General features: G+C 44.0%; 1 protein-coding gene across 6 annotated transcripts in view; it reads left to right on the forward strand.

Annotated features, from left to right (window-relative positions):
- The window catches only part of MTF1 (metal regulatory transcription factor 1), a 47,091-nt gene that overhangs the window by 24,121 nt on the left and 8,795 nt on the right, over positions 1 to 14,175 (forward strand). For all 6 annotated transcript variants that reach the window (XR_007154770.1, XM_047870964.1, XM_047870963.1 and 3 more), the window contains 4 exons: positions 254 to 390; positions 4,028 to 4,105; positions 11,229 to 11,325; positions 12,052 to 12,635. Coding sequence is in view for 5 of the 6 variants with exons in the window: in XM_047870964.1 (XP_047726920.1) it covers positions 254 to 390; positions 4,028 to 4,105; positions 11,229 to 11,325; positions 12,052 to 12,635 (896 nt within the window). In the remaining variant the exon portion in view is untranslated. The remainder of the gene's footprint in view (positions 1 to 253; positions 391 to 4,027; positions 4,106 to 11,228; positions 11,326 to 12,051; positions 12,636 to 14,175) is intronic.

Raw genomic sequence — 14,175 nt, forward strand, 5'->3', positions numbered from 1 at the left:
GAGATTCTCAAAAAAAGAACCTTGGGGGGGGGGGGGGTACTAATCTTCTCTTTAAGGTTGTCAGGAGAAGGCCATTTTTGCTCTATATTAAGTTTTAGGGCTGAGATGGTCAACATGTATTCTGTCCAACTCGTGACAACTATGACCTGAACCCTCATGAGAATATTTACTTCCCTCTATTAGGGAATAGTAGATGTCTCAAACCAGTGCAATGACTTTATGGTAATATTAACACTACTTGTCATTCTTGCAGGTGAAAGACCCTTTTTCTGCCCCAGTAATGGCTGTGAGAAAACATTCAGCACTCAATACAGTCTCAAAAGTCACATGAAAGGTCACGATAACAAAGGACACTCATACAATGCACTTCCAAATCACAATGGATCAGAGGTGCGCAGTGTTTTGTCTCTTGTTTCCATCTAGGCAACACGGAACAGCAGTGATTGTTTGTGTATCAAAATAAAAGGTCAAAATGTCTTCTTATGTATCTATCAGTGAGAGGGAAGAAATCAGGGTCAAGATCTGTGTCTTGTGTTGGGATGGTGTCAGCCAGAGATTTCCCCAGGGTGCCCTGTGTCTCAGCTTTTGATTCAGCTCTGCCTCCTTCCCATCAGGTTTGGTCCAAGAGGCGTCTTAAAACCAGAGGTCTCAGAACGGCTTCCAGAGGGTCAGCCGGATGCTCTAAAAGGGTGTTATTTTCTCATTCATGTCTGTGAAATGGCATGTCTCTACTTAAGTTGGAGACACAAGTTACGCTTTTGCTTCACACACCTATTTAATCTGTCATTGGAGAACCAGGCAGAGTCTGGATGGTTTTTTGCCCCTTTGAATCGTCCATGGGCCAGAAGGTTTGAAAGCCACTGACGGTGGGTGCCGAGCCACAGAACATGCCTCTGCAGAGGCATAGACAGTCTGTCCATTCTTTGCCAGGCCTCCACCATATTTCCCTCTCCTCTGTAGCTCCATTGCAGAGAGGTGCCGGGAGAAATTTATCGTTTTTACTTCTAATGTGCTATTGGGCACTTACGATGTCTTTTAAACCTAAGAAGTGAGCGTTATTATTATCTTACTATTTCATAGATAAAGAAACTGAAGCACACTGACCCCCTTTTGAATAATGAGATTTTTTACTTAAAGTAGGTAATACAATTTTGATTTGGGGGAGAGACAGCATACTTTAATTCTGTGGTTTTCAATTTTTAAACAGCAAAGGCCTTCACATGGACTCTGCTCCTTTATTTTATTAGTAATAGTAACTAACATTTATTGAGTGTTTACCATGTGCCAAATACTGTGCCAAGTGTTTTTATATGTTTTTATATTATCTCACAAGAGCTCTGTGAGGTCAATACTGTTACTATCCCTACATTACTGATAAAGAAACTTGAGGCAAGGAGAAATGAAATAATGAAATGGTAATTATAGGTTTATAATTATAGTCTGATTCCAGAGCCTGGTTCTTGACCCCTCTCTTGTAAGAGGCAAAATGACTTTATTGTGAGGGCTGCAGCCTCTGGAGCTCAGCTGCCTGAATTCAGATCCAAGCTCCACTGCTGATCCATTAGGCAAATGGCATCTTTGTGCCTCAGTTTCTTCATCTGTGAAACCAGATAAACATATTGAGATCTGGGAGTCTTTGTCTACTAAGCTGCATGCATTAAGTTGCAGTCAGCATTTGTGTGATAATCCAGGGACGCTTTAATTGGTGACAGCCCCTAAGCACTGAGGCATCCCAGTGGACGGTGCTCAGGTCTCGTCCTCTCTGGATCACAGCTCACTCCCCAGTGAAGGGAAACTCCTCTCGTCTCAGGCTCTCAATGCCATCTAGATTGCCTTTGAGTCCTAAATATAGATCTCCAGCCTGGATCTCTTCCTCAACTCTAGACTTGTACAGACAATTCTCACTTAGGATGGTTTGACTTTACATGTACAAAAAGCAATATGCATTCAGCAGAAACCATACTTTGAATTTTGATTTGGATCTTTTCCTGGTCTTATTGTGGGCCATATCATCCTCTCTTGTCATGCTGGGCAGTGGAACCAAGCCACACCCCCCACACCCCCATCAGCCCCGTGATCACAAAGGTAAATAACTGATAACACTTACAGCTATTCCAGACCCATACAACCGGTCTGTGTTTTTCCCTGTCACTACAGTATTCAATCAATTACATGAGCTACTCAGCACTTTATTACGAAATCAGCTTTGTGGTAGATCATTTTGCCTACTGTAGGCTAATGTAAGCGTTCTGAGTGCATTTCAGGTAGGCTCGGCTAAGCTGTGATGTTTGGAAGTTTAGGTGTTCAATGCATTTTCGACTATCAGGACATAGCTGCACCGTTAGTTGAGGGAGATCTATCTATTCAGCCTCCCTCTTCAACCCAGATCTCCTCTGTCTTCTCAAATCTGGTATGTCCAAACCTGCTCCTCCTGCGGTTTTCCCCACCTTGGTAAATGGCACCTCTGGTTTTTTTAGTGGCAAGGACAAAAATCTTGGAGTCGTTCTTGATACCTCTCCCCCCGCCCCCCCACCATACCCCATCTCTACCAGCAGAGTCTGTCAAGTCTACCATGAGAATATATGTAGAATCTGATCACTTCTGATGACTGCATTCAGGCCACTGTCGTCTTTTGTCTGGATCACTGCAGTAACCGCTAAGCGGACTTCCTCACACCTTTCCTCCTCTCCCAACTCCCACTCTGCCCTGTCACAGACTCGTCTACATATTTCACCCAGAGCAATCTTTCTAAACCATAAGGCAAATAATGTCTGTCCTCTGCTCATGAGCCTCCAGTAGCTTCTTGTATCACTTACAGCAAAAGTCAAAATCTTTACAGTGGCCCGCAGGGCCTTATACACTCCAGTCTGGTCCCTTCTCTGGCCTGATGTACTTCTCTTCCTCTCACTGTAGCCGTACTGTCCTTCTCGTGGTGCCTTGAACAAGGGAAGCCCGTTCCTGCCTCTGGGCCTTTGTACTTGCTATATGCTCTGCTTGGAACTCCACGGATATGTGCATGGCCCACACGCTCTTTCCTTCTCAAATGCCAGGATCTCCTCATGCCAGTTTATCTGAGAGGCCTCCCTTGATCTAATGAAACAGCAACTCCTACCCCAGCATTCTCTATTCCCTTTACCCTCCACAGCACTCAGCAGCATCTTCTGTTCTATACATTTCTTTGCATTTTTTGTCACTCTCCACCCCCCTGCCCCAACTAGACTATACGCTGTGTGGTGACAGGTATCTTGTTTTGTTCATTATTGTATCCCTGGGCCTGGGACAGTGCCTAATGCATAATAGGTGCTCAGTGAATATTTGTCAAATGCTTGCATGAATGGGAACATCTCATCCATGAGGTAAGCAGGGTTACTGCTTAAGGTGTGTGAGTTGCAGCTAGCATTCTAGGAATCCAGAGTTGAGAGTTAGCCTAGGCTGTCGTATTTGAAAAGTAAATCCTCAGTACGTACTGCTCTGAGTAAGGATCCCTGAGATACTGGGGATCCAGTGGTACAGTGGAAGCTGGACTTCCCATCAGAAGAACTGGGTTTGTGTTCTTCTAATTAGCTGTGTGATTTTGGACTGTTCACTGCCAGACTTAGCATTAATTTTCTCACATTTAAAACGGGAATATAAAATAAAACTTCACGAGTGTATATGAATAGCAGATGAGGTCATGTGAAATTGCTTTGTAAATGATAAGATCAGTTCTACAAATAACTGATTTTGTATTATCACAGCTTTTGTTAACTCTGGAGCTTGAGTCATGAGATAATTCTTAAGCTCTTTATTAGCCATCTTTAAGAAATATAATAGGTTCTTCTAAGAATATCAGGATTTAAAAAACTGAAATAATTCACATAGCTCTTGCTTTGGATGGTTTACGCCTCTCCAGGTAACAAATCTAGACATTTGGGACCGTAGGGACGTTAGAGTCAAGTGTTGTATTCCATGCTATGCTACTACAAATCCTGATTTTTTTTTTTTTTTTTTGGCTTTTTACTCAATTAGAATGTTTTCTCTTTCACAGGATACAAATCAGTCGCTTTGTCTGAGTGACTTGAGCCTTCTGTCCACAGATTCTGAACTTCGAGAAAATTCTACTACAGTAAGTGCACCTGTGATACGAGTGTGAGACAAATAAGTTCAAGAATTGAGCACTCCCTTTGGTGGGAACATCGGAGGAGGCCAGTCTTTGAAGTCTTCAGATGTAGTTGTGTTCAATTACTGACCACTTCGGGCTCCTTTGTTTGGGGTTTTATTTCCTGATAGAGCCCCAATGGGAGGGGTTTGCTGTCTCTGATGCCTAATGCCTTTTGACCCACATCACTCCATTGATAACCTCTGGCCCCAGAAAATTTCTTCCTTTTATTCATTTAGCAAATAATTTATTGAGTGCCTATTCCATCAGGCAGTGTGCTGGTGCTGAGCTTGTAGTGGTAAAAGAGTAGGTGTGGTCTGTCCTTATGGAGCTTAAAATTAGTCTACTGGAAGGGGGAGCCGGAATTCCAGTTTCTAGACTTTCTCAAGCCCTGCCGGTCTGACCTGAGTCCGTCTTTTTCTCACCTTGAGCTCACCACATTGGGTTCCTGCAGGGGACTCTGTCTAGAAGCCCTCCTCTGAAAGACAACCCTGCCGTCTCTTGATCTGATTGCTCCAGTTCCCTCTGTTCGGCATTTCCCTGCCATTCCCATGGCTCCGTGATGTCCCTTGCAGGCCACTGCATTAAGCCTGAGCTGATGCTCCTTTGGGAGGGTCTGTGCTTTACTCTGTCACCAACACTGGTTGTTACGTGTGCATTGTTTGTTGTTTTCCTGTGGTAAATAAACATTGCTCACGTTAGATTTTCTAGGAGTATATGCATAATAAGAAGGAATCAATGTGATAGGAAGTATCTGAACAGAGACTGGAAGGCTCAGCAATGCCATGAAATGTGTGCTGTTTCTCATAGTATGGTCAGTGGAGTCATTTGCAGTGCTTGTGACAATGTAGTTTCTTGGGCCTCACCCCAGGCCTACTTCATCAGTTCCTCTGGGAATGGTATCTGACTCTGCATTTTTATATAAACACCCCAAGGCTTGGGTTCTCCTGGTAATGGTAGAGCTGCTCTTAACAGACTAAGCCTCCCGTAGAAAACAAATATATATATATATATGCTGGGCAAATTATCAAAAACAACTATTTGAAGGCACCAAAGAGCATTCCAAACAGGCAGAGGTAACGCTTGGAAGAAGGAGCCACTTGGACAGCAGCAAAGGCACTGAGTAGGTTTTCAAGTTTTACAGCTTATCAGCCTTGCGGCAAGACCCAGTTGACACCAAACAAGAGGGCTAAAACTCAGTAAACATTCAGTCTCACTGTCTTGAATAAGCAGAGGACAGAGTTCACAGCCCTCACAGCAGCACCTGGAAAGTGACTGGGGACGACCTAGAAACGAAAGAGTCAGAAAGTGGGAGCCCCACACGCCATGTATAAACTCTGTTCCCATCTCTAGTTGACCCCTGAACTGTACGTCCGTGAGACAGACCCTAAGCAGCCCAGCGAAGGCTGGGCATAGATTGCAGCTGCTGTCGCCTGCAAGGAAGACAGCAGTTTGCAGTTAGAGCACAGCCAAATCAACAGAATATTCAAGAAAACAAACACACTCTTCCAGGAAGTGGAACAGAATCCAGAGTCTCTATAACATATCATTTGGATTGTCCAGGGTAATCCAAAATGGGTGAACATAAGAAGAAAAAGGAAAACATTACCCCTACTTAAGGGAGGAAGGTACTCTGTGGAGACCAATGCCAAAATGAGTCAGACGTTAGAATTAGTAGATAAAGATTTTTTTTTTAAGTTTATTTATTTAAGTGATCTCTACACCCGAGTGGGGCTTACGCTCACGACCCCAAGATCAGGAGCCTCATAGTCTACCAACTGAGCCAGCCAAGTGCCCCAGTATACAAGAATTCTTAAGTAGCTCAAATATGGTGAAGGACGTAAAGGAATATGCTTGTAATAATTGAATAAAGAGGAAATCTCAGCAGAGAAATAGAAACTTACAGAATGTACCAAGTGGAAATTCTGGAACTGAAAATGTATCTGGAATAAAAAATTTACTGGTTGGGCTTAATAGCAAATTGGAAATGACAGAAGAAAGAATTAGTTAAATTGGAGATGGATCAATAGAAATTAACCAATCTGAAGAACAAAGAAAAGCATTAAATAAGTACTTCATATGATTTTTATGCATATTCACATTTCAGGGCTGATACTCTAAATGCAGTTTCTATACTGGATGGCCTCGATGCCCTCTGAGTTATGGAACCTACGATTTCTGGGTATAATCTCTCTTTAATCTCAGATTGCATTAAATGGTTTGGGAGTCCACTCCCTGGCTAGGGCCATGACAAATGACTAAAGAGCTTTCTGGAGCCCTGGGGTCATCGGGTGAGGTATTCTGGTGTGAGGGAACATAAGTACTTGTAAAAAAAAAAAAAAAAAAAAAGGCGGGGGGGTGGGGGGCAGCCTTTTCTACCACAGTTTACATCAGCAAGAGAGAGACTCTGTCCTTGGGGGGTCAAGTTATATATGGTGCCCTCACCACCCACCATTTATCCAGAATTAGAAATATTCTCATGTTTAGTCTTTCATTCTAAGGCCACAATTCCTTGAAGTAACTGAATTGATTTTGCTTTAAAAAAATTATGCACTGTTAATATCAAATATACATTTTAACGAAATCATCCTTTTATGGGTTTCTGGGCAGCCACATGCATATGTGCATCCTGGAAGTGAGCTGTGCTTTGCTCAGATCTTTTGGTACAGGAGGGGTGAAGCCGCTAGGCAGTGGCCCTCAGGGCCTCCTGGCGCCTGAGCTTCAGGATCCATCCTGATCCCATACAGCTCCCAGTGTCCTTTGTCTCTCTGTGCCAGGCCCCAGAGGCTTAGCCTGTTCTGGTCTCCTCAACTTTGGGGAACTGCTCGAACTTACTCTGCCCCCAGGGTTTGTGCCCTGAAGACTGGCAGTGGCTCAGTCACAGGTCCTTTCAGCACTTTGCTTTTTCCCTTGTTTTTTTTCTTTTCCTTTTGTTTTGTTTTTGTTGGTTTGGTTTTGTTTTAATTTGAAAGACTTGTTTTTGAAGTATAATGTACGTACAGAAAAGTGCATCTAATCACAAATGATTAGCTTAATGAATGATCACAATTCATCCCATCCACGTAACCAGCATGCAAATCAAGAAACCGAACATTCCCAGTTCCCCCGGAAGCTCCCCACCCTCCATGCCGCAAACAACTATGACCTCTCCCTAAAGATAACCACTGTCCCAGGGCGCCTGGGTGGCTCAGCCGGTTAAGCCTCCGACTTCAGCTCAGGTCATGATCTCACAGTCCGTGAGTTCGATTCTGTGCTGACAGCTCAGAGCCTGGAGTCTGCTTCAGATTCTGTGTCTGCCCCTCCACTGCTCATGCTGTTTCTCTCTGTCTCAAAAATGAATAAAAACATTTAAAAAAAATTAAAAGCTTTAAAAAAAAAAAAAAAGATAACCACTGTGCCAACTAATAACCTGAGATGGATTTTTACCTGTTGTTGTGCTGTGTATACTTGGAATCATGCCAGTCATACTGGTTTGTGCTGGCTTCCTTCTTGCAACATTATGTTGAAGAAGCCAGTCTGCATTTGTTGCAGATCACTTGTTCTCACTGGTGAACAGTATTGCACTAAGTGAATGTACCACAATTGTTTTTTTCTACTTCCCTTGGGTATTTGGATAGTTTCTAGTTTGGAGCCATCATAATACTGCTGCTGTGAACATTCTTGTGCCTCATCTTTTGGAGCCATACGGGCTTATTCCTTTTTAACAATGTTACTGCTGATAATTTGAAAACAGGTAAAACCAGACAACCACCATGAGGAAGTTGCAGAGCTTATAGGAGTTGTCAGCCCACTACTTTTCAAACTGGGTTGCGCCTCTTTATTGGGTTATAAAATAGGGGTTTAGGATCAGCATTTTAAGGGCATCAACACAATAGACAGTATCAGAAGACATTGCACGTGGTAAGGATAAGCCTCGTTTCGTAGACTTTTGTTTCAGTTATACATATGGATCAGTATGGAACGTGAAGGATGTACTTGCGTATGTATAAGATGTATTTCTTACTTTGCCGCATGGCATCATGATAAAGAGTTTGAAGGCCGCTGTCTTGGCCTGTGAGTCTTTTGGTTGTTGTTGTTTCCGAATTTTTATTTTTATTTAACAAATAAATAAATTCTAGTTAACATGTATAGTGTAATAATTGGTTTCAGGAGTAGAATTTAATGATTTGTCACTTACATGTTACACCCAGTGCTCATCCCAACAAATGCCCTCCTTAATGTTCGTCATCCATTCAGCCCCTCCCCTGCCTACCTTCTTCCATCAACCCTCAGTTCTCTGTCTTTAAGAGTGTCTTATGGTTTGCTTCCCTGGCTGTCTTTTTTTTCCCCTTCCCATTTGTTCATCTGGTTTTTTTTGTTTTTTTTTTTTTTCTTAAATTCTACACATGAGTGAAATCATATGGGATTTGTATTTGTCTTTCTCTGACTAATTTCGCTTAGCATAATACACTCTAGCTCCATCCACGTTGTTGCAAATGGCAAGATTTCGTTCTTTTTGATGGCTGAGTGATATTCCATTGTAGATATACATATATACATACTACATCTTTTTTTTTTTTTTTTAAGAGAGTGAGAAAGAGAAAGTCCCAAGCAGACCCCATGCTCAGCATGGAGCCTGACATGGGGCTTGATCCCACAACCCTGGGATCATGACCTTAATTAAGCCAAAATCAAGAGTCGGGTGCTCAACTGACGGAGCCATCCAGGCGCCCCTATACCACATCTTCTTTATCCATTTATCAGTTGATGGACCTTTGGGCTCTTTTCAGTTTGGCTGTTGTTGATAGTGCTGCTATAAATATATATCAGGGTACATATACCCCTTCAAATCTGTATTTTTGTATCCTTTGGGTAAACACCTAGTAGTGCAATTGCTGGGTCATAGAGTAGTTCTATTTTTAACTTTTTGAGGAACCTCCATGCTATTTTCCAACTGGCCCATGATTCTTAACTCTCTCTGGACTGGAAGCAGGAGGCTTTGTGTGGGTTTTTGCCTTCAGCGTCTGTCATGCAGGCATTCGGAATTACTCCTCTTCCAGTTGATGGAATCATGCTAGAATAATTGGCCCCTCTGAATCGAATGGGCAGTTTCATTTCTGAGGACCTCTAGACTGCTGGACAGTTCCACTCACGACATGTGCCGGGACCCAGAGTGATCCTCCCCACCCCCACCCCCACCCAGAAGCAGAGTTGTTGCCAAATGACCTTTAAACACAAGTTGGCACTGACACAAAATATGGCCCAAAGATGGGTTTTGTTTGGTCTATACAGTGTTTTGTTTTCAGTTACTTGCTTTTAGCTACAAATCGGTGGATTTCACATGAAAATCCGCATTTCAGACCATTTTTGAGCCCTGGAAATCCCCGGTCTGAATATCACAGGGCAGCATTCCTCTGAAGCCCTTTAGGTGACTGGCGTGCATACTCTCCAGTTCGCCAAAGTCCCCGCCACCCTTGGTTCACTTCTGTCACCTGCCCACACTCCTGGAGGCGGTTGCCTCTGTCACTTCTGCCCTACAAAATGTGGGGTGGAGGTACACTGGAGACGAAAGAATCGCCGCCCCTCTACCCTCCTTAACCAAAGAGAAGCCTGAGGGTGGCCATTTTTATTTGGTGCCTATCAGGAGTCAGACCCTCAGGGCATTATATGCCCCCCCCATTTTATCTTTCCTAAAATGCCTGACATTTTCTTAATTCTTAATTACAAAGAAACTTGCAGTGGCAAACAGTAGTGAATATAAGGCGATCACTATTGCCTCTCATGAAAAGTTTCTTTATACTGTTTGATTTGTTACCATGTGTACATACTAGAATATCATAGATGTTATGTAATGACCTTGAAGGATATTCACAATATATTATTATTACATGAGAAAAGCAGGTTGCAGGTAATGGATAGAATACAATCCCATTTTTAGGAAAGATTTGGTCTTCTTTTAGAGCAGGGGGCCAGAAACCTTTTTTTGGGGGGGTGGGAGGAGCCAGATAGTAAATATTTTTGGCTTTGCAGACCATAGAGTCTCTGACATAGCTCAACTCTGCCGTCAGACCATGAAAGCAGCATAGACAATAAATGAACAAGCATGCATCTGTAAAACTTTATTTACAAAAACAGGCATTCAGCCTACAAGTCATAGTTTTCTGACTCCTGTTTTTTTTTTTAATTAAAAAAATTTTTATTAATGTTTATTTACTTTTCAGAGAGAGAGAGAGAGAGAGAGAGAGAGAGAGAGACAGCATGTGAGCAGGGGAGGGGCAGAGAGAGAGGGAGACACAGAATCCAAAGCAGGCTCCAGGCTCTAAGCTGTCAGCACAGAGCCCGGCATGGGACCCAAACTCACAAACCACATCATGATGTGAGCCCAAGTCAGACACTTAACCGACTGAGCCATCCAGGCGACCCTGTTTTTCTTTTTAAATTTGAGAGAGAGACGGGGCGCCTGGGTGGCTCAGTCGGTTAAGTGTCCGACTTCAGCTCAGGTCATGATCTCGCAGTCCGTGAGTTCGAGCCCCGTGTCAGGCTCTGTGCTGACAGCTCAGAGCCTGGAGCCTGTTTCTGATTCTGTGTCTCCCTCTCTCTCTGACCCTCCCCCCATTCATGCTCTGTCTCTCTCTGTCTCAAAAATAAATAAACGTTAATTTAAAAATAAATAAATAAATAAACAAATAAATAAATAAATAAATAAATTTGAGAGAGAGAGAGCATGAGCTGGGGAGAGGGGTAGGGAGTGGGGGTGTGAGAGGGAGAGAGAGAGAGAGAATCCTAAGCAAGGCTTCATGTTCAGTGTGGAGCCCAATGCAGGGCTCGATCCTATGACCCAGGGATCATGACCTGAGCCTATATCAACAGTCAGATGTTCAACCAACTGAGCCACCCAGGCGCCCCACTGGCTTCTGTTTTTGGGTATTTGAGGACACAAATCTTTAGTGTCTGAGGTTTAGGGAAATCTTTGTCACCTTGGAAAGGAGAAGTTAGAAACAAGAAGCATATCAAAAAAGATCATTCTAGTTCTGTTGCTGTGTGTTCTCACAGTGAAGAGTTGCCTCAGGGTGACAAGTCTCCCATCTTTGTCTCTGTCCATCAATCACAGGGCCAGGACCTCAGCACAATTTCACCAGCAATCATCTTTGAATCAATGTTCCAGAATTCAGATGATCCGGCAATTCAGGAAGATCCTCAGCAGACAGGTTTGTTTCACAGACTCTCTTCCTGAGTAGCTCTCAGCACGGGGCAAGGGAGTCCCCACTCATTGACACACCCATGCAGGCACGGGGAAGTTGTAGTTCAGTTCCTTTGAACAAAGTGTGCATTTGGCGAGGGGTCAGGGAAGTGTGGGCCTTTTGTTCAACCCATCTTTTCCTCTCCTTCCCTCAGCAAGAGTTCACTTGAGGGCCTACTGTCCCTAGACCTTCAGAAGAAGGGGTCTCCTTCTCTAAAAGCTCTCATTGGCTTTCAAAACCGAGGAGAGCTCGGAGCTCTTTCTTTTTCTGATGCGATACTGTGCTCGTGAGTGGGCAGGATCCACAAACAGCATCAGATGCATAGATCATTCTGTGTTTGAATGAAAATCTGTCCCTGAAGCTTTCACGGTAGTCAGAAAGTGTGTTCACTGGTTTTGCCAAAAAAGGATGTCCAGTCTCTTCCAGAAAAGCCTTAGGATACTTTTTCTTTTTTTTTTTTTAATGATAAAACCTATACTAGCTCTTCACATTTAGAAAGTGAGACTGATCACGAAGCCCGGTGCTTTGAGCAGAGCGGTCACTAAATGAAAACAGAAAGCCAGCCTTCTAGCAGTGAAGGTACTGGCTCTGACGGACTTCAGCTGCCTTTGGTGTCGCCATAATGACTGTGTTTTTGTGGCTCATGTAAGGCTTGGGATATGTATATATCTTTCTATTTCTTTTTCTTGCCAGCTGCCTTGATTGAAAGTTTTAATGGTGATGCAGAGTCAGTCAGTGATGTTCCGCCACCCACAGGAAATTCAGCATCTTTATCTCTTCCGCTTGTACTGCAGCCCGGCATCTCCGAGCCACCCCAGCCTCTACTACCAGCCTCAGCACCGTCTGCTCCTCCGCCTGCTCCCTCCCTAGGAACTGGTTCCCAGCAAGCTGCATTTGGCAACCCCTCTGCTCTCTTACAACCTCCAGAAGTGCCTGTTCCCCACAGCACACAGTTTGCTGCTAATCATCAAGAGTTTCTTCCGCACCCCCAGGCCCCACAGCCCATCGTCCCAGGACTTTCTGTTGTTGCTGGGGCTTCGGCGGCGGCATCAGCCGTGGCAGCACCGCCCCAACCGCAAAGTACTACTGAGCCCCTGCCAGCCGTGGTCCAGACTCTGCCCCTGGGCGCCAACTCTGTCCTGACTAATAATCCCACTATAACCATCACCCCGACTCCCAGCACGGCCATCCTGCAGTCCAGCCTAGTCATGGGAGAACAGAACTTACAATGGATATTAAATGGTGCCACCAGTTCCCCGCAAAACCAAGAACAAATTGTAAGTATTCTGACTGAAAGGACCCCCGGGGGTGAAGCGTATTTACACGGGTGACGTGTTCAGAGGCTTTTACTTCAAAAGGAAGATGGTTATCGTATCTGCCCTGAAACATGTAATTCGGCCTCTTGTCACTTCCCCACGATCGAGGGGTATAAATCCAGGGAGTGCTGTGATGCATACCTGCAGGAGGGAAGCAGAGAAGCAGCCTTCGTGTACCGCCGGGTGGATGGCCGCAGGCACGTGAACAAATGTTCCATCTGCAGTGTAATGCCACCCTCTAGGACGGGACAGCAGTCAACAGACTGCAGAGGCCCGAGAACGATGTAGGAAAGCGGTTCTTCTCCAAGGCAGAGTCAGACTGACGTGAGGGAATGGTGGGCCGCCGTCTGGTAGAAAACACAGCAGTGGCCAAGTCAGCGAGAGAGTCTGTGCACCCAGGACCTGCTCTAGAGCCAGTCTCTGCAAAAGTGTTTGGTCTCGATGATGAAGGAAGTGACGTGGTCATTCACTTAAATGCATTTCAAGGGCCCAGTATTTACCAGATACCATGCATGATACTCTTGGGGGTACAGAAAAGTGGAAACCATGATCTCTTTTTCATAAAAACTTATATTCTGCTTAAAGATGCTAAAATGCCCCAAAGAAGGGTAACGTTACCGGTAGGTAAAGTGCCGAATCGCAATGAAAATGGTAGTAACAGCTGTGATATATGGAACCCTTACTATGTGTAACGGCTTACTGTGCTAACTAAGCACTTTTTGAAATTAAGGATCTAACATGTGCCAGTCATTACCTTCTGTACATTATTTTTAGATTACTTTTTTTTTTTTTTTTTTTAAGATTTTACTGAACAGGTGGGGCAGAGAATTTCCATACACTCCCTGGCTACCCGTCCCTCCCTGCCAGTTTGCCCTAATAGTAACATCTTGCATTAGTTTGGTGCATTTGTTATAACTGATGAATCAGTATTGATATATTATTACTAATTAAAGTCCATAGTTCACATCAGGGCTCGCAGTTTGTGTGCAGCATTCTGTGGGTTTTGACAAAGGCATGATGTCATGTGTCTCCCATCATAATATTCAGAGAAGATTCAGCACCTAAAAATCTCTGTGCTTTACTAATTCATCCCTTCTCCCTCTCCCCCTTTCCCCTAGCAACCATTGATTTTTTTTTAAATTTTTATAACGTTTATTCATTTTTTAAGAGACAGAGAGCACAAGCAGTGGAGGAGCAGAGAGAGAGGGAGATACAGAATCCAAATCAGGCTCTAGGCTCTGAGCTGTCAGCACAGAGCCCGAGGCGGGGCTTGAACTCATAGACCGCAAGATCGTGACCTGAGCCGAAGTCAGACGCTCAACCAAATGAGCCACCCAGGAGCCCCTCCATTGCCGTTTTATAGTGTCAGCTCCCGTAGCTCAGCCAGAAGCTTTCACATTCCTCCTAGACTCATCCTAAAGGCACCCCCCACCTTTTTTTTCCTTTAAAGGGATAAAAAGATAAAGCCTTTTTACGATAAGACTTGAAGAAAGCAGAAATC

Source organism: Prionailurus viverrinus, chromosome C1, assembly GCF_022837055.1.
Source record: "Prionailurus viverrinus isolate Anna chromosome C1, UM_Priviv_1.0, whole genome shotgun sequence".
Taxonomy (NCBI): Eukaryota; Metazoa; Chordata; class Mammalia; order Carnivora; family Felidae; genus Prionailurus; species Prionailurus viverrinus.